The following is an 18,391-nucleotide window of genomic DNA, read 5'->3' on the forward strand; positions in this document are numbered from 1 at the left end:
AGTTCTTGAGGAAACCATCCGGAATCTCTTCCCACCTGATCGCAAACCCTCCCCCGAATCCTCTTGCGTCCATTCGGCCCCAATCTAAGCCATCCTATGGCATCTGCTCGTTCACCACGACGACAGTTGGCGCCCACCGTGGGGCCTGAAGTGGCGCTTGATGGAGTTCACATTCGGGCGGGCGTTCTCGAGATCTCCGGCGAACGTACGGTGTCCGCGTTGGTGCAGAGCATCTACGCCATGGACTTCATCAACGACAACGCGGGCTGCTTCGCCAACGGCGGCGTCTTCCCAAGAACGGCCGCATCATCGAGTTCGGCAGCCATCGCGTCTACTTCGGCACCGTCCCGTGCGCCGGCGCCTCTCGCCGGTGCTGGTGGCACCGGACCCGCCAAGATGGCTCTGTGCTGGCCGCGCCGCCGGCAGCGTCGAGGTAATGATGACCGGTGTGGCTGGTGCAGGAAAGGAGGTTGCGGCTGAAGGTGCCGGTCGCGCGGTTTCGACCCGTGCGGCTAAGCCACCGCTGGAGCGCGGCGCAGGCGCAGCAGGAGCATCATCCGCGCCACCGGAGACACCGCTCCAGGCGGCGATGAACGTCCTCGCCACCCCCATCGCGCAGAACATCGATCCGGCAGCGGCTCAGGCGGAGCTGGAGGCGCAGCGCCAGAAGATGCTAGAGAGCGGCAAGGACATCGTCAGGGCGCAGCGCGAGCTGAACCTAACCGTACGTGAGTATAACGCTGCCCATGGCTTTGCTTCGTTAGCGCGCATGCTGCTAGGATGCCGGAAAACCGGCTAAAAGCTCGCAACCTAGATCAAGATTTGCGCAAAGAGATTCTTACCGGCAAGAGCGCCTCTGCATCTGTTAGCATCGTGGAAAAGCCTAAGTATAGCAGCCCGGATAAAACTATAAAAGCTGCTAAGGCCGCTGTAGAGCTGTGCGAGTCGCTTTCCGGGGAGGCTTTGGTAAGGCAGCAAGAGCGTGTTAGAGAGCTGCTGGAAACCATTGAGCAGCAAAATGCTGAGCAGCTGGCTAAGCTGAACAAGGCAGCGGCCTCAAAATCCGCGCGTTCAACAAAGAATGCCGGTAGCAAATCCCATGGGCAGGCTTCGTCCCCCCATCCGGATAGAAGGAGAGAAAAAGAAGTGAATGCGCAGCAGATGACTGTGTACGATCCGGTTCTTGCCGGAAAGCAACAAGCCGGGCAACACGATGCCGGTAGAAAAAGCCAAGGGGCAGAGCGAGGCTATGCCCGAGGCTATGCGGAAACAATCATGCCGGTAGATATGAGACCGGGCAAAACTATCGAGCTGCAAGGGCAGCGTACGAGGAGGAGGAAATAGATCCCCCAAGGTATCGGCGAGGCAAGGGCCGCGGTACCGGAATGTCACGATGAAGCCGATTCCACGAAACCGGCAGCATACCGGAACCCATTGGGAGAACGCTCGGGAGAGAGATACTTACCGGAACGGGATGCGAGGCACCGTCTGGATAGAGTATACTTGTCGGAAATGATCGAGGAGGAAGGTCCTCCAGGTCCAAAGTGTTTTGGCCCAAGGATCATGAAAGAAAAACCACCAGTTCGCAACTTTATGTTGCCCCGTGACACAAAGACGTATGACGGCACCACGAAGCCGGAAGATTGGCTCGCGGATTACGTGACCGCGGTATACGTTGCAGGCGGTGGAGGAACCGTAGCAGGAGGAGGAAACCGGCGTTGGGCCGTGAGGATCATACCATCGTTTTTGGTTGGACCGGCAAGAATCTGGCTAAACAACTTGCCGGCAGGAAGCATAAATGGCTGGCTGGATTTTGAGGAGGCCTTTGTGAGCAATTTCAGCAGCACCTATCGAGGCCAAACAGGCCGCAAAGAACTTGCTCGTGGCGTGCAGCGCCCGAACGAAACAGACCGGGATTATCTAGCCCGGTGGAACACCACAAGGAACTCCCGTGAGGGGGTGATCGAGGCACAAGCCATTGCTTGGTTTAGCAAAGGATGCGAGAAGAGGTTCACCGTTGTGGCAAAAGTTGCGGCGCAACATGCCGACAACGTTGGCGAGAGATGATACGTGTGGCGGATAGCTATGCGTTGGGAGACCCAACGCAACCGGCAAAGGCAACCGGAGCCGGAACAGCCGCGCCACGAACAACACCGGGACAACCGGAATAACAAAAGAAGGGAAGATTTTCCGGATCGAAGGTACGGTCCGCAGCAAGTTGCTTCTTTGTGCGGGAAAACTTTGAGGCCAGCGACAGCCAGAGGCAAAAACCGGATCGCAGCCATGGGCGGGTCCTAAGAAACAATGGGTGGAAAAGAAACCCTGGGTCCGAGAAGAAGAACTGGCGAGAACCCGCGAAATACACCATGGAAGCTGCCATGGATCAACCTTGCCGGTGGCACACGCCGACTCGGCACATCCGTCAAACCATCTCGACGAAGGATTGTACCTGGACCAAGTACTTGATGCAAAAGGAACAGTGAAAGATGCGCGGCCACCGCAAGACATGCCGCGGCAGCAACAACAACTACCGCCACCACCACCACTTACCGGGGCAAACGCCTTACCGGTGCAGCCAAACCGGCAGCGAGTACCAGCAAGTTAACCGGGTGGAGCAAAATGATAACCAGCCACCTCCACCGGCACCTTTAGGCCGGAATGTTTACGAAGATCCGCATCCGTGCTGTGTTGTCTTTGTCACCGAGCCAACAGACCGGCAAAGTGTACACCGGCGCTCCATGGAGGTCAATGCTTTGTGATGCCGGCAGTTCCCAAGTACATGATGTGGTCCAATCAGGAAATTACCTGGTCATCCAAGGATCACCCAAAGATCATGCCGAATCCGGGTGGATATGCTCTTGTTGTGGACCCGATCATGAAAGGGCCGCAAACTCGAGTGAAGTTCAGCAAGGTGCTGATAGACAATGGCGTAGCATCAACATCATGTACAAGCACACCATGCAAACGCTGGGCATAACAGAAAACATGCTTCAGCCAACGCGCACAACGTTCCATGGGATCGTCCCTGGCTTGTCCTGTGCCCCGATAGGAAAAGTTCGGGTGGACGTGGCATTTGGAGGACGTGACAATTGCCGGGTGGAAAATCTGGAGTTTGAGGTGGTGGATCTGGACAGTCCCTACCATGCATTCTTTGGGGAGACCGGCGTTGGCTGCTTTCATGGCCACCACTCATACGGCTTACCTCAAGATGAAGATGCCGGCACCTCGTGGGCCATTGAGCGTGGTGGGAAACTATAAGATCTCACCGGAAATCGCATCCGCCGGATCAAACCTAGCAGAATCGCTGGTGATCGCGGAGGAAAAGAAAAGAATGCAGACAGCTGTTGCGCTGGCTCAATCCTCACAAATGAGTTTGGCGGCAATGAGTGAAAACATGGGCACACCGGCATTCAAGCCAACCAATGAAACAAAGAACATTGTGCTGGATCCGGCTTACCCAGAGCGCACCGTTCGTATCGGCGCCGGCCTTGATCAAGCATAGGAAAGCGCGCTCGTCAGCTTCCTCCGTGAGAATCGGAATATCTTTGCCTGGTCAACTGATGATTTGGTAGGTGTTCCGAGGAGCTGGCTGAGCACTCTCTAAACGTCCGGAAAGATGCCAAGCCGGTGCGGCAACCATCGCGTCGGTTCGCTGAAGACAGAAGAAAGATCATAGGAGAAGAAGTAACCAAGCTGCTTGTTGCCGGATTCATTGTGGAGGTCACGCACACGAGTGGCTGGCCAATCCGGTAATGGTTGAAAAGAAGAAAGATGAGAACCCGGAGGCAAAAGCTCCGAAGGTGTGGCGCATGTGCATCGACTACACCAACCTGAACAAGGCTTGCCCAAGAGATCCTTTTCCTTTGCCACGAATCGATCAAGTGATTGATTCAACCGCTGGGTGTGAGTTGTTGTCCTTCCTGGATGCCTATTCCGGTTTCCACCAAATTCCCTTAAAAAAGGAAGATCAAATAAAAACTGCGTTCATTACCCCGCACGGGGCTTATTGCTATGTCACTATGCCTTTTGGGTTGCGCAACGCTGGTGCAACGTACCAGCGCTGTATGCAAAAATGCTTGTTTGATCAAATTGGAAAAAATGTGCAAGTCTATGTGGATGACATCGTGATAAAAACTAAGGTAAAAAACACTTTAATCGATGACATCCGGCAAACATTCGATAACCTAAGGCGGTTCCGGATGAAACTCAATCCGGCAAAATGTACCTTTGGTGTCCCCGCCGGCAAGCTGCTCGGTTTCTGGTTTCAAGCCGGGGCATAGAGGTTAATCCGGTAAAGATCCGGGCGATAGAAAGAATGGCTATCCCTCGAGAGTTAAAAGATGTGCAAAAGTTTACCGGAAGCTTGGCATCGCTGAGCCGGTTTGTAAGCAGGTTGGGAGAAAAAGCTCTGCCACTCTATGCTCTCATGAAGAAATCTGACACGTTCGTCCGGACCCCTCAGCACGCAACGTTTAAGGAGCTAAAAACGATGCTAGCCACAAAGACCCGTACCGGCTTCACCTCTAGAAAGGGAGCCTATGCTGTTATACATAGCAGCAACAAACCGGGTTGTGAGTGTAGTGGTTGTGGTTGAAAGAGAAGAGGAAGAAAAAACCGTCCATAGGCCGGTATACTACTTGAGCGAGGTGCTCTCCCTCTCAAAACAAAACTACCCTCACTTCCAGAAAATGACTTATGGCGTGTACATGGCCGCCACAAAACTCAAGCACTACTTTGAGGAACACCCCATGAAGGTGGTGAGTGAAGCACCAATTTCCGACATCATGTGCGACAAAGATGCCAGCGGCCGGATTGCAAAATGGGCGATCCAGATATCACCGTACGTGCCGGTATATGAAAGAAGAGATGCCATAAAATCACAGGCTTTGGCTGATTTCCTTGTTGATTGGGCGGAGATGCAATACAAACCGCCGATCGGAGGATAGAATACCGGAAGATGCACTTTGATGGATCTAAGCTCAAGGAAGGTCTAGGTGCCGGTGTGGTGCTTACTTCACCAAAAGGAGACCACCTCCGGTATGTTTTGCAAGTACATTTCAGGGCATCGAACAATGTCGCTGAATATGAAGCTTTGATCCATGGGCTTAAGGTCGCAAAAGAAATCGGTGCGCACCGGATCATTTGCTATGGCGATTCAGACCTTGTGGTACAGCAGTGCTCAGGAGATTGGGATGCAAAAGACGCCAACATGGCCTCGTACCGGTTTCACGTGCAAAAGATTGCCGGATTCTTCGAAGGATGTGAGTTTCACCATGTGCCGCGAGCAGAAAATGAAGCCGCGGATGCTTTGTCCAAGTTGGGCTCATCTAGGCAAGAAATTCCTCCGGAATAGCTTTGGCTCACCTAAGAGTGCCATCGATCAAGCCGAGCCCGGAATCGAATCAATTTTTGTACCGTAGTCACACGTAGTACCCATGGATATCGATGAAGGGAACCTGGGACTGCTCCGGCAAGCTCGGGGACTGCTCCGGTAGGCTCGGGACTGCTGTACCCATACCGGAAGAAACGATGCTGGTAGATAGCATGGAGATAGATGCACGGTGTTTTTGGTTCGAGAATTACCATGATGTGTTTAACCTATTAAGGATTTCCTGATCAGCGGCACCTTGCCGGCCGACGAAAATGAATCAAGGAGGATACAAAGAAGGTCCAAAGCTTACACATTCATCAATGGTGAGGTGTACAAGAGAAGCGTTACCGGTGTCCTTCAAAGATGTGTGGAACCGGAGGAAGGAAAAGAAATGCTTGAGGAAATTCACCAAGGAGAATGTGGGCATCATGCTTCATCAAGGGCTTTGGTAGCAAAAGTATTCCGGCATGGGTTCTATTGGCCCACCGCTTTGGAGGACGCCGAGGATTTGGTAAGAAAATGCAACGGCTGCCGAGGTACGCCAAGCAAAACCATACCCCGGCATCCGGTTTAAAGACAATACCGCTAACATGGCCATTCGCTGTTTGGTGCCTTGACATGGTTGGACCATTCAAAACTGCAAGAAGCAGCATGACTCACATCTTGGTCATGGTGGATAAGTTCACCAAGTGGCTGGAAGTAAAACCTATCGCAAAGTGTGATGGGCATACAGCTGTGAAATTCTTGAAAGATGTCATTTTGCGGTATGGATACCCGCACAGCATCATCAGTGATAACGGAACCAACTTTGCTCATGGTGAGTTCAATAGGTTCTGTGAAGTACTGAACATCCGGTTGGATTTGTGCTCGATGGCACATCCACAGTGGCAATGGCCAAGTAGAAAGAATGAATGCCTTGGTGCTTTCCGGTATCAAGCCTAGACTCATTGATGCGGTGGAAAAGTCACCGGGATGTTGGCTCGATGAGCTACCATCGCATCTTGTGGAGTATAAGAACAACTCCAAACCGGTCTACCGGATACACTCCCTTCTTCATGGTTTATGGAGCAGAAGCGGTGATACCAACCGATATCATCCATGATTCACCAAGGGTACAGCTCTATACTGAGCAAGAGGTCAAAGAGGCCAGAGAAAACGATGTGGACTTGCTAGAAGAAGCAAGAGAGCTGGCTTTGGCAAGAACAGCCATTTACCAGCAAAACCTAAGACGCTATCATAACCGGAAGGTTAACCCAAGAGTTTTCCGGGAAGGAGATCTTGTACTTCGCACAGTGCAGCGCACCGAAGGCCGGCATAAGCTTTTGCCACCGTGGGAAGGTCCCTTCATTGTAAGCAAGGTGCTTCACAATGATGCATACTACTTGATAGATGCACAGGAATGGAAGAAAGGAAAGGCGGACAGTCCGGCGAGGAGAGCAAGCGTCCATGGAACGTAGCTCTGTTGCGTCCTTTCTACTCTTGAAGTGGTGGTGTAAGAAGTTCCTTTTTGTACCTTATATGCTATGAATAAAAGATGCCGGAACCTTGAGTGAATCTCGGGGACTACCCCAACTTAAGTTGCATGTAACTTGTCTATTTTTTCAGTTTACCAGTTGCTTATTGAATGTTTTTTTTCTTTCCGGTTTAGTAGTGTGCTAAATCCTACCGGAGTCTTCGACTCTGCTGCTGTCCGCAAACCGGCTTCATGGCAAGCAAGATAAACCGGTAGGGGATAAGCACATGAACTGCGAAAAGGGAGAGCAGGAAAGAACAATCTGAAAAATTTAATTAACCCCGGTTAAACCGGTTTTTTGCAAAATTTCAAAGTTATTTCTAAGTTCAAGAGGATGCTTGTTTGGTGAAAGAACCTTGTGCTCATACGCCAAAGAACGCCCAGAGAAGGCAGGCAGAGCCAAGGCAAAAGAACCAAGTATGCATCAAATTGGATGCGGAAGCAATTGAGAAATCTTTGCAGTACAGGATAAAAGCGGAACCAAAAGCAAAATATGCTAAGGCAAACTCATAAGTACTTAGCTACCGGTATAACTTACCGGCAGGAAATGTTGTAGCACAACCACAGGCAAACTTAAGTTTTACATCATAAGCCCCGGCATTCCGGGGCAGAATTTAACAGATATTGTCTTAAAGCAACAGGACCAACAGATATAATGAGCAAACACTTCAAAGGAAATCATCATGCAGCAGGGGCTTCCGGAGGAGCATCGCCGGCACCAGCATCGCCCAGGACCTCTTCTTCGGCTTCACCCTCCTCCTCGTCGAGATAATCCGTGACGCCGGGAGGGGAGGGATGAAGGTGCGCATGTCGGCATACTCCGCGATGCGGTACGCGCGATCCTCGCCGCTTGGCGGAGAGGATCGGGTCCAGATCCGTTTCGCGCCTTCGCGCACGCCGGTAAGGGCGTCCCGATTGAGCTCCGGGTACCAGGAGCAGGCGACGCGGAGGGCGGAGTCCGCTCCAGCGCGGGCAGCAGAGCACTTGCCACTCGCGGATCCTCCTGCCGGCACCTTTCGTGCGGTCGTTGATGAGGGAGAAGGTGTCCGGCACCTCCTCGCCGAGCCATAAAGTCCTGTATAGCTGGGTAGCTACATCAGGGATGTCCGAAAGATTGCGGTCTATGCAGCGCATATGGGACACCCGCGCGTTAAGCGCGACCAGATGGTCCTTGGGCGTCCATGGCACGGTAAGATCCGCTTGGCCTTTGTCCTTGCGCTGCGCGTCGACCTTCTTGACGGCATACCTCTGCGAGTCCGGAAAGAGGCCTGTGCAAAGAAAGAAAAAGCTTAAGGAAAAGAGTCTGGAAGAAAAAGAGACCGGAAGAAAAAGAGACCGGAAGAAAAAGAGACCGGAAGAAAAAGAGACCGGAAGAAAAAGAGACCGGAGAGAAAAGAATCCGGAAGAAGAGAGACCGGACGGAAAGATAGCGGAAACAAAAATGGGGTCGAAGGAAAAAAGGCTCGTATGCAGTAGTCAAAGTGTAAAAGAAAACAACTTACGGAGGGCAAGTGTGTCGGTCTGCAGGATCAGCTGATCGCACTCCTTGTGCCCCTCCTCCAGCCCGCGCGGCCTTCTCCTCGGCACCCTTCCGGGCCTTGGTCATCTCCTCCAGCTCTGCCCGCAACACCACAGTGGCATTGCAGGCATTCTCCAGAGCCTCGTCCAACTTGGCCGCTGCAGTCACTTCAGCGGCCTTGAGGGCCTTGGCATGGTCAAGCCCCAGCTGAATCAACTGAGACTTGAGCTCCTGGTAGCTGGTCTTGAGGGCGTTTAGCTCCTCCTGGTGCTGCCGGCTGAGCTCATCCTTCTCCCCTGTAACCGGAAAAATGAGTGTTAGCAAGGCTACACTAGTAAAACTGAAAAGAAACCAAGTTCAAAGGAGAAAGGAAAAAATAGTACGTTGGGCCGTGGCGAGCTGCTCCTTGAGAGCATCGATGGAAGCTTCCGGGATCACTGTTGAACAGAAATTGTAAATATCACAAGGAAAAGAGGTTTCCGGTAGCAAAGATGCCGGTGAAACGAAAAACTTACCTTGGCACTTGTCATGTGCCTCAGCGAGCTCCCGGTGCTCCCATAAAAGCTCCTCGAAGAGGGCCTTCCGAGTGTCAGCGGTGACCTGTTCAAGAAAAAGAAGAAATAAGGTAAAATTTTGTGCTAAGAACCAAGTTCTTAACCCGAAACTCGGGATCGGCAGTGCCGGTTTTGCGCATTTCTAAGGTAAATTATGTGTTAAGAAGAAGATGTTTAACCCGAAACTCGGGACTGGCGATCTGCCGGTTTTGCGCTAAAAACTTAAGTTAAGTTTTGCGCTAAGAGCTGCGCTCTCACCACAAAACTCGGGACTGGGAAGATAGACAAGAGAGAAACCGGCATGAAACTAAGGAAAAGATAAAGCAGAACCGGAAACGAAGAAACCGGCAAAGGTTGAAAGTTAATAGAACATACCGTCAGATTGTTCGTGGAATCGTACCACGCGCTGTCAAGCTCTTTTACGGCAGCCCGGAGCCGCATGAAGTGCTCCTCAGAACACCGATCCCCGACAGGATCGGGAGCCGGCAGACGATACTTGCCCATGCCGCGGGTCGCCGGAGTGATGTCCGCGGCGTTCCACTTTTGGGCATACGGCAGGAGGTGCCCCAGGTCCCGGCCTTGGCGCTGGAACTCCGTAATGCGGCCGAGGAGGCCGGTGGCCTTCATGCTGGCGCTTTTGGCAGCCTTGGAGACGTGCAGCACCAAGGGCTGCTGGCCGCCCGAAGGGGCGCTGGAGGCCGTCGCCTTCCCCTTGATGAGCTTGGAGGGCTTGGGCGGCGGCGCGGTAGAAGAGGCCCCGGAAGTCTTAGCCGGCGGCGCGCCAGGAGCGGCCTTGGAGGGCTGGGCGCGAGGAGCCTCAGGCGGAGGCATGAGGATGGTGCGTGGAGAAGGGGAGCGCTAGGAGCGTCACCCGTCTTGGAGCCTTCCGGCGCGGAAGATTCCGGCGCGGAGGTTGTCTTTTCGAGGACGGGAGGAGCAAAAGGCTCCGCCCGCCCGGCAGCTTCTTCTTCTCCGGCGCCGGTGTTGCTGGCGCCGGTGTGTTGGTGTTCCGGGAGGTAGGAAAGATCCTCCTCCGTGCGGGGATCTGACCGTGACGGGGCCGCACGCCCCGAATTTGTTGTGCCCCCGAAAGGGAGGCGGAGGTGTTGCTTAGGCACCGGATGGTGCCGGGCTTGAACGAGGAGGAGGGGTTGAGGTCCTTGCGGATCCCTCGAGCCCGATGGCCTTGGGCCAAGCTTGAGAGCGGGGCTGAGAAAAAGAAAAAAGACAAGTGGTTGAGAAGAAGCAACCGGAAAAAGAACTTAGCAAAAAAGGAGGCAAGCCGGAAAATGAAATTACCCGGAAGCGGTTGGCATCGCTTTGCGCCCGTAGCGGCGCACGCCCACTTCTTTCTCCCCCACGGGCTCCGTCCGGAAGCGCTTGGAGGGAGGAGCATGGCTGGAGCCGGCAGTAGATGCCGGCTGCTTGTTCTTCTGGCCCTGGGCCATGAGTTTGTCCACAAACTCAGTGCCGGCCTCGGCGCGCAGGGGCGGCACGCGCTCGTGGATCTGTGAGTTGGATATGGCTAAGAAGCAATTCGCAAGAAAGCGATAATGGCAAAGTATAAGAAGCCGGAAAAGAAAATACCTCGAGCACAACCAGCTCCTCCGGATTTCCGGTGGGCTCCGGCGGGTCCCGGCCAAGGCGCGCAGCCGGAGTCTTCCCCATCTTCAGATCCTTCCAAAAGATGTAGGGATCCGGGTCGAAGGAGTCAAAGGCACGCTTCCGGAGAGGTCCTCGCGGCTCTGCCTGGATAGAGGGGAAGCGGTCCCTGGCCTGAAACAAGGTAAAAAAGATGGTTAGCAAAAGCAGAAACTTACCGGCAAAGACAACCCCAAATTGCGCAATCTCTTACTTCTTGGGTCGGACGGTTAGAGAAACTGAGGGGAAGGAGGCCCCATTCCCACGCAAAAGGCATAGCAGTTTGACAAATCTGCTTGGCCTTGAGAACAACGTCTTTCTTGCGAGAGCGGCCCGTGATCTTGGTAGGATCGCTCGGGCCATACATCTCGCTCATCCTATGTGCGCGGCGCTTGAGAGGAAGCACCCGGCGCGATATGAAAGTCCGGATGATATCGTCAGAACAGATGTTGGTCTCCTTCTTCAGAGAGGCCAAGAAACGCACTACCCGGTTGGTTTCGGCGTGTTCCGTCCTTGGGTTGTAGCTCCAGTTGGTTCTACTGGGGGGCCCCGCTTGATATGGAGGAAGATTGATGCGATCAGCGCGGCCGGTGTTCTTCACGTAAAAGAAAGTTCCTTGCCAGGTGCGGCAAGACTCGAGGCCGGAAAGCTTAAGAAAAGTGCTCCCTTGGCGGGAGCCGACGATGCAGGAGCCGCACTGCACGGGCGGCTTGGGCTTGGGGATCTCCTTGCCCTGGACGGAGTTGATCCGCAGGTTGAAGAAACGGGCAAACGTCTCACGAGTGGGACGAATGCCGATGTAAGCCTCCATGAAGGTGGCATAACAAGAAAGATAGAAAAGGGCGTTGCCTGGACGGTGGTGAGGTTGGAGATCGTAGAAATCCAGGAAATCCCGGAAAAAGTAGAGGCGGGAAGGCCGAAGCCGCGCTCAAAGTGAGCGAGAAAAACAACATGCTCGTCGTCTTCCGGATCCGGTTCGATCTCGTTATCCGGAATCCGGCAGGCCACTCCTTCCCGAATCCTCCGAGAACGGTACAGCCAATCGATCTCAAACTCGGTAACGTAGGAGCCCATCCAGGGCTCCGCGGGTGGTTGGGGAAGGCTCCTCGCCGGAAGATTGGCCGGAGCTGCTAGAGGCTTGACCAGAGCCACCGGCCTCTTGGCTACCGGAAGCTTGGCTAAAGCTACCGGATTCTAGGTGGACGCCGGACGCTTCGGGGTCACCGGATTCCTGCTGGTTGCCGGAATCGGTTTCCATTGGATCTGAGGCCGTAGATTCACCGGGAGAAGGTCTACGGCGCTTGAGAGAAAGAGAAGAAGAGGATGCAGAGGAAGATCCCTCGTCAGACATCGCAAGGATGGGCGGAGAAACAGGAATCCCAAACTTCAACCCCGTGTGAAGATCTACGAGTAAGAAGAAAACCAAAGAAAAGGAGCAAATAAGAACACCAAAGGCTCAAGATCTGGAAAGCAAGCGAACGGCGAGTAAAGCAAAATTGATACCAACCTTGAGCGGCGCGGACGCTGAGGGGAGTGTTTGCTGGCGGTGGAGCGGCTCTGCGGTCGCCGGCGAGCTCCGTCGATGGCGAAGCGGAAAAGCTCGCGAAGAAGCACAAATGCGGCGGACGCGAGGAAGGTGCTGCCAAAGAACTCCGCACGGCGAAGTTCGGCGGAGGGGCGGCGTAAGTTCGCCGGGCGCCGGAGCTTGAACGGGCGACGGCGGACGGAGAGCGGCGGAGGCGCAGAGGCGTGGAGCTCTGTGCGCGAAGGAGGAGAATGCGAAGAAGATGAAGGGGAACGGGCAGTTGTGCTTATATAAGAGAGAGAAAGTGGGCAGCGAACCGCTGGGCCGCGGCGGTTCGCCTCGCGGCCCGCGACGGTTCGCACCTTGGGCCGCCACGTGGCGAACGGATACACGCGCGAAAACGGAGGCCACACGGAGGCGCACGCGGGATCCCGAAGAGGTAGTGGGATCCGCTGCGGTGCATTAAATGCGTGCGCGGGAGTCGAAACGATGTGACAGCGGGCACTGGCGCGTCAGTTACAGTGCGCATGTCACTGACAGGCGCGGGGCCCGATATATTCTCGACTTCGCCGAGGAAGGAGCAGAGACACGTGGTGCCGGAAAAAAGAGATGCCGGAACGAGCCTTGCAAAGAGAAGAAAAGGAACAAGGGTAAAGGTGCCGGAACTAAGCTCAAGAGATGAGTGACTAAACCGGTATCTTAGAAAGATGAAAACCTGGCATGGTCTGTAGGATAAAATCCTCCAGGCTATACCAGCTTCGGGGACTAATGTTGGGGGGATAACCCCCGGTATGCCAAAGGCATGCCAAACCGGATGGTTTGAGCCATCGAGATACCGGTTTAATGTTCTTGCCGGAAGCCTAGAAGGAATCCGGGAGAGCAAGGCTAAGCCGGTATCCCCAAAGGGGTATGCCGGGACCCGGTATAAAAGATACCGGAAAGGAGAGCCTGTCGGCAGGACTGGTCAAAGATTCTCTTCAGAGCAAGAAGACAAGGATGAGCTACGCCAAGTAACTTTATTCAGAGCCCTGGCGCCAAAGAGAGAGGTGACGGAGAAAGAAGCCGAGGGACGTCAGCTTCTATGATAAAAGAAGGCCCCGGTGTCATCTATGATTAAAGTAGCTTTGTACAGTAGCCAGTTAAAGTAGCTTTGTACAGTAACTCTGTAAAGTAGTTTGTCCAGTCAAAGATGCCATTAGGGTTTCTTGCAGTGTAAGCCACCCTCTCCCCTATATAAGGAGAGGGGGCAGCCCATCTTCACGGGCAAGTAGGTACGCGTGTATGTAGGAAGGCAGAGCCTGTAACTTGTGTGAATCTATGAACATGGTGATCTAGAGGGAGTTCTTCCTTGTGTCTTTCTTCTTCAACTTCTGGCCTTGGCCAAGTTCTTGAGGAAACCATCCGGAATCTCTTCCCACCTGATCGCAAACCCTCCCCCGAATCCTCTTGCGTCCATTCGGCCCCAATCTAAGCCATCCTATGGCATCTGCTCGTTCACCACGACGACAAGGCCAGGTCTCAAGAGGCTTAACCGAGTACGACTAGGTTTACAGTAGTTTTAGATCCGATCTTTCCTTGTTCGGCTGCTTACTTGTCTTGCCCGTCAAGGAACCTTCCGGTGCACCGTCCTAGCGGCCCATCTCGCCTTCAGGTGTCTTCATGGGCCTCCAATTAATCAATAAAGGATAGGGCAATGTCGGTTACCCGAAGGGTAGTGCCCACGTCAGTAGCCCCCGAGTGTCTAGCCGAAGATAGTTCGGGTAGAGACTAAATCATGTATTCTCCTGATGTTCTTCTCCTTCATTACCCTTGTTCATCTTGAATCTGCTCCGTCTTCATTTTATCGGGTGCGCGTCAGCGCTCTCGATGGGAGTAGCCCCCGAGTCTAGGTACGGATATTTGCAATCCGTGCGTAGACTCAAGTTGTACCACTCGAATATTCTCCTCTGCCGATGTTTTCCGCAGGTCTTCATAGGTCATCCGATATATTTTCTTTATGCAAGGGATAATGAGTAACGTGCCCAACTTTTGTTGGTTAACTGCCGATGGCAAAACAACGTTACCCTACACAGAATCAAGTCCCCGGGCATGATCCTGGAGTGCAAAAAACTTCTATCGGGTGCGCGTCGCGCGCTCCCGATAGGAGTATCCCTCAAGTCTGGGTGCGAGTGCTTGTAACCGAGTGCAGACTTGAGCTATTCAAACAATATTTCTTCAATCCCCTTTTTCCTTCGACTGTGCATTCTGTCGAGTCTTCATTTTATCGGGTGCGCGTCAGCGCTCCCGATGGGAGTAGCCCCCGAGTCTAGGTACGGATGTTTGCAGCCGGGCGTAGACTCAAGTCCTTCATCCGATAACTTTTCATTTTTCCTTTGAATGCCTCAAGATGTTTTTTTTATGACGTCACTGTTGACGTGTAACTGTTGTGGGCTGATTGACAGGACTTGACCTAACGGGCCCACCCTAGTTCTGCGCGGGCAGTTTTTAGGGCTTGACCAATGCACGCATGGCGATCGAGGCGTCTCCTCGATTTTCGCACAACGTGGGAATAATGGGCCGCCGGTTCCAATCCTTCTTCAAGCGCCACGTGCTTACACAGCTCTTGACTTCTCCTCAAAATCTCCAAAGGGCGAAGAATCCCTAACCTTCTCCACGTTTTCCATAGCATCTCCTCAATCTTCCCCTTCTTCCTTCCTTTGCCGTTGCCGCGCCGCCACCACTACTTTTCCAATCTTCATCAGATCTCACAATGGTGAAGAAGAAGAATCCTGCCGCCGCCGCCAGTTCCACCAACGGAGGCGCCGCCGCCAAGCCCTCTTCTTCTCTTCCGAAGGGGAGCGCTCCGAGCGCTCCTCCCCCAGCTCCGGCGCTGCCAGCGCTGTCGAGTTCAAAGGTCAAGCCCGGAGATTGGGTGGCATCAACCGTCACCAAGCGTGACGAGAAGAGATCCCGAAGCCTGGGATTGATTTCTTCCGACGAGGGAAACGCGATCCTTCCAGGTGCGATTTCTCGGCCTGATCCCCTGCTGGCTTTACCGTGATGTTCTTATCTTTCCTGTACCGAGGCCTTTCGCTTCCCACTCATGGATTCCTCCTCCACCTCTTGCGGACGTACGAAATTCAACTATGGCAACTTACCCCCAACTCAATCCTCCACGTTGCCGTGTTCATCACCCTTTGCGAGGCGTTTCTGGGTATCGAACCTCATTTCGGGTTGTGGAAAAAGATCTTCTATGTGAAGAGATACAGCAGCAGTAATGGATACTTTGTCACCGGAGGAGTGGGGTTTGTAGCTCGTTCGGAGGTCAATTACTTCAATTTCCCAATGAGAGAGTCCGTGCAAGGGTGGAGGCTGAAATGGTTTTACATCAAGGACTCCCTGTCACCCGAATCTCGGCTTCCTTGTTTTGCCGATGTCTCCGAAGCCAAGCCCAAGAATTCCTGGAAGAATATTCTCTCACCCGACGAAAGAGCGACAGCCGAAGAACTATTCGCCAAATTCCTTCGAATCAAAGAGGCTGACGGCCAAACCATGATCGGCACAGAGGTGGCAGCGGTATTCTTGAAACGCCGAGTTCAACCAGTCATGGCCAGAGTTCATCCGATGTGGTTGTATTCAGGTCCAAAGGACGAAACCAGGATTAATGTTGCCGATCTGTCGGAGAAGGAGTTGCTTGACGAAGTCCGTCGCCTTACTTCCTTTAGCCAGGAAGATTCGATTCCGCTGATTTCTTCTTATGCTCCCCTTGACGCTGACCATCCACCATCAAAGGTATTTTTCTTTCTTTACGTTCCTACTATGCTGCTTTTACTTAGCCGACATAATTACCATTGTTCTTACTCGTCATTTTCTTCGACAGATCCCCATAGTTTCTGGAAATATGCATGATTCACCGGATCATACTTCTGAGGGGAGAGGCTCCTCAATCCCCGTAGACTTTCACACTGTCGAGCACACAGACCTAGAGGACGAATATAATGGTCCGACAGATTTTGAAGTTGCCCACACCGACCTTCCTTCCTTAGCCGATGATGCTGACGACGCATATGGATCAGTGCGTAATGACGACGCTGATCGTGATACCTTTGTTGATGCAGCTGCGGAGGAGGCCAGGGCTTCACCTGCGAAGAGATCAACCGGTGGCTTTGCCGATGAAGATGATCTCTTCGACATGTAAACAATTTCTTTTCTGAAGTTACATTTGTCCTTTTATTTTTCATACTCCTTTTGTAACCATTGCCAAGCATTCATTTTTGCAGCGACGAAGGCTTTATCGAGCCTCCAACTAAGAAAGCCAAATCTGACGCTGCCCCGCCGGTCGTAGTGGCTTCCGAAGCTTCGGCTCCTAAGGCAGCCCCTACAGCTCAAGCATCGACAGCTTCTTCTCTTTCCAAGGGGAAAGATGTTTCTCCAACTGCTGCCACCGCAACTCCTTCTTCTGTAAGTCCTTTTCTAATTGTGATGCAAATCTCTTGGAGCGTGCTTTGCTTAACAATTTCTGGTAAAACATCCTTCTTTCTTAAGGACCTGCGAGGCGTTATTTCCTCTTTGGAGGCCTTCGCCTCTCAATTCACTTCTCTGGAAGCTGACAAGGCTCGGCTACAAAAGGAAGTCAAATCTTTCTCCTCGAAATTGGATGGCGCAGTCAAGATAGCTGCTGAGGCTTGCCAAGAAGTCGACTCTTTGAAGGAGGAACTGGGCAAGCTGAAGGAGAAGCTAAAGGAGGAGGAAGCATCCAGGCTGTTGGCTGAAGCTCGGGCAGCCGAAAAGGATGAAGTCCTTCGTCAGTCTTCTTTGGCCTTGCTTGGTAATTTCTTATACACCTCTGTCGATTGATGCACTTATGGATTCGATCCTTTGGCCAATGTATTTTTTTTGTCTTTCTTTCCCCTGCAGAAGCGGCGAACATCCCCGCTGATGCCCTGGACAGAGTTCCAAACAATTCCCCAACAAACACTATGTCGATGATTCTTGCCTCTCACCAGCTTACGCGGGAGCTTCTTGTAAAGGGAAAGGGTGCCCTGGCGCGGATGCACTTGATGATTTTTCCCAAGGCCAAGCAGGACAAGACCCTAGGGCAGCTGATCGATGCCTTCGCGGTTGACACCAAGGAGGTTATCGAGGTATTCAAGCGTACATCACGCACTTATGGTGCTGTCCTTGCCTTCCAGCTTATGATGGGTTACGGCTTGAAGGGTGATATCGAAGAGATGACTAAGGAGCTGCTGAAAGAGCAAGACGGGCAGCTTGTTGACTTAAGCGCCTTTAAAGCGTCTGCCCCTTACTTGTGCTCGCCAGCTCCTTGAACTGGTTTCATCAAGGAAGTCGTCGGCTGGACCCAGTTTATCGACTCAGACCCAAGCCCCTTGATTTTTGTAGCAAACTTATGCTTGAGCTGATGTGAAACATTGTTCTGCCGCAAAACTTATGCTTGTAATAAACTCCGTGCTAGCAATGTTGTTAGCACACTTTTGTTATGATATTTCTTCTTGTACTTCTCCCGATGGGAGTTACTTCAGATGCTCAGCTGTACCATATCCATCATCCTTTTGTAACAGTGTTTTCTGCAGGTCTTCCCAGTGCCCTCATTTGTTGACGACTCTTTGGGTGCTCTTCCTGAAAGTGATCGGATCCAGCGTATGAAGGATCGGATTACGCAGATGGAAAAGGACCTGCGCAGCACTTATGCCTTAGCTGCTATTGTCAATAAGAAGAGCGAGATTGCAGCCGACGTGGAACGGTACACTCTTACTGAGCTGCATAAAGCTACCGAGAGTTTGAACTGTAAGTTTCCTGATTCCTTTGCCCTTTTGCCAACAACTCCTTGTCTGACTCTTTATTGATTCTTTTGCCAGTCATAGCTTTGAACCTTGCGGAAGAGAACAAGCGGATACACGAGCGAGTGCATGCTTTAACCCAGCTTTCCTCATCCGAAGAGATTTTCTGGCGGGATCACTCGAAGGCTTCGGCTATCGCGAAATTTCAGGATCGGGTCCAACAAGTCCACCAATTCTTTGACAAATGCTACAAAGCTATGAGGGTGGTTTGGAAGACGATGTTTCCTTTAAATGCAATTCCCCCTACGCTTTTGACTTTGATGTCCGAGTTTGGAAACACCAAGAAGATTCGAGACTTAGTACGAGCTCAAGTTTTTGCAGGGGCCAAGTGTACGCTTTCCCTTGTGCTCGCTTGTTATCCCTCAGCATGTTTGCTATCTATTGCCAACGCAACTGGCGATTTTGAAGAACTGTACCCGAAGGTATTATTG

The 18,391-nt window shown here is 52.6% G+C and overlaps 1 protein-coding gene across 1 annotated transcript; it reads right to left on the reverse strand.

Moving 5' to 3' along the window:
• Positions 1-8,382: 8,382 nt before the first annotated feature.
• On the reverse strand, positions 8,383-9,461 carry LOC127329427 (uncharacterized). Its single transcript, XM_071825723.1, has 4 exons — positions 9,458-9,461; positions 8,919-9,041; positions 8,787-8,840; positions 8,383-8,699 (listed from the first exon to the last, which is right to left on the reverse strand). Exons 1-4 carry the CDS (start codon positions 9,459-9,461, stop codon positions 8,383-8,385), a joined length of 498 nt encoding a protein of 165 aa, XP_071681824.1.
• Between the last annotated feature and the right edge of the window lie 8,930 nt (positions 9,462-18,391).

The sequence above is a fragment of the Lolium perenne genome, chromosome 2, assembly GCF_019359855.2.
Source record: "Lolium perenne isolate Kyuss_39 chromosome 2, Kyuss_2.0, whole genome shotgun sequence".
Classification (NCBI taxonomy): domain Eukaryota; kingdom Viridiplantae; phylum Streptophyta; class Magnoliopsida; order Poales; family Poaceae; genus Lolium; species Lolium perenne.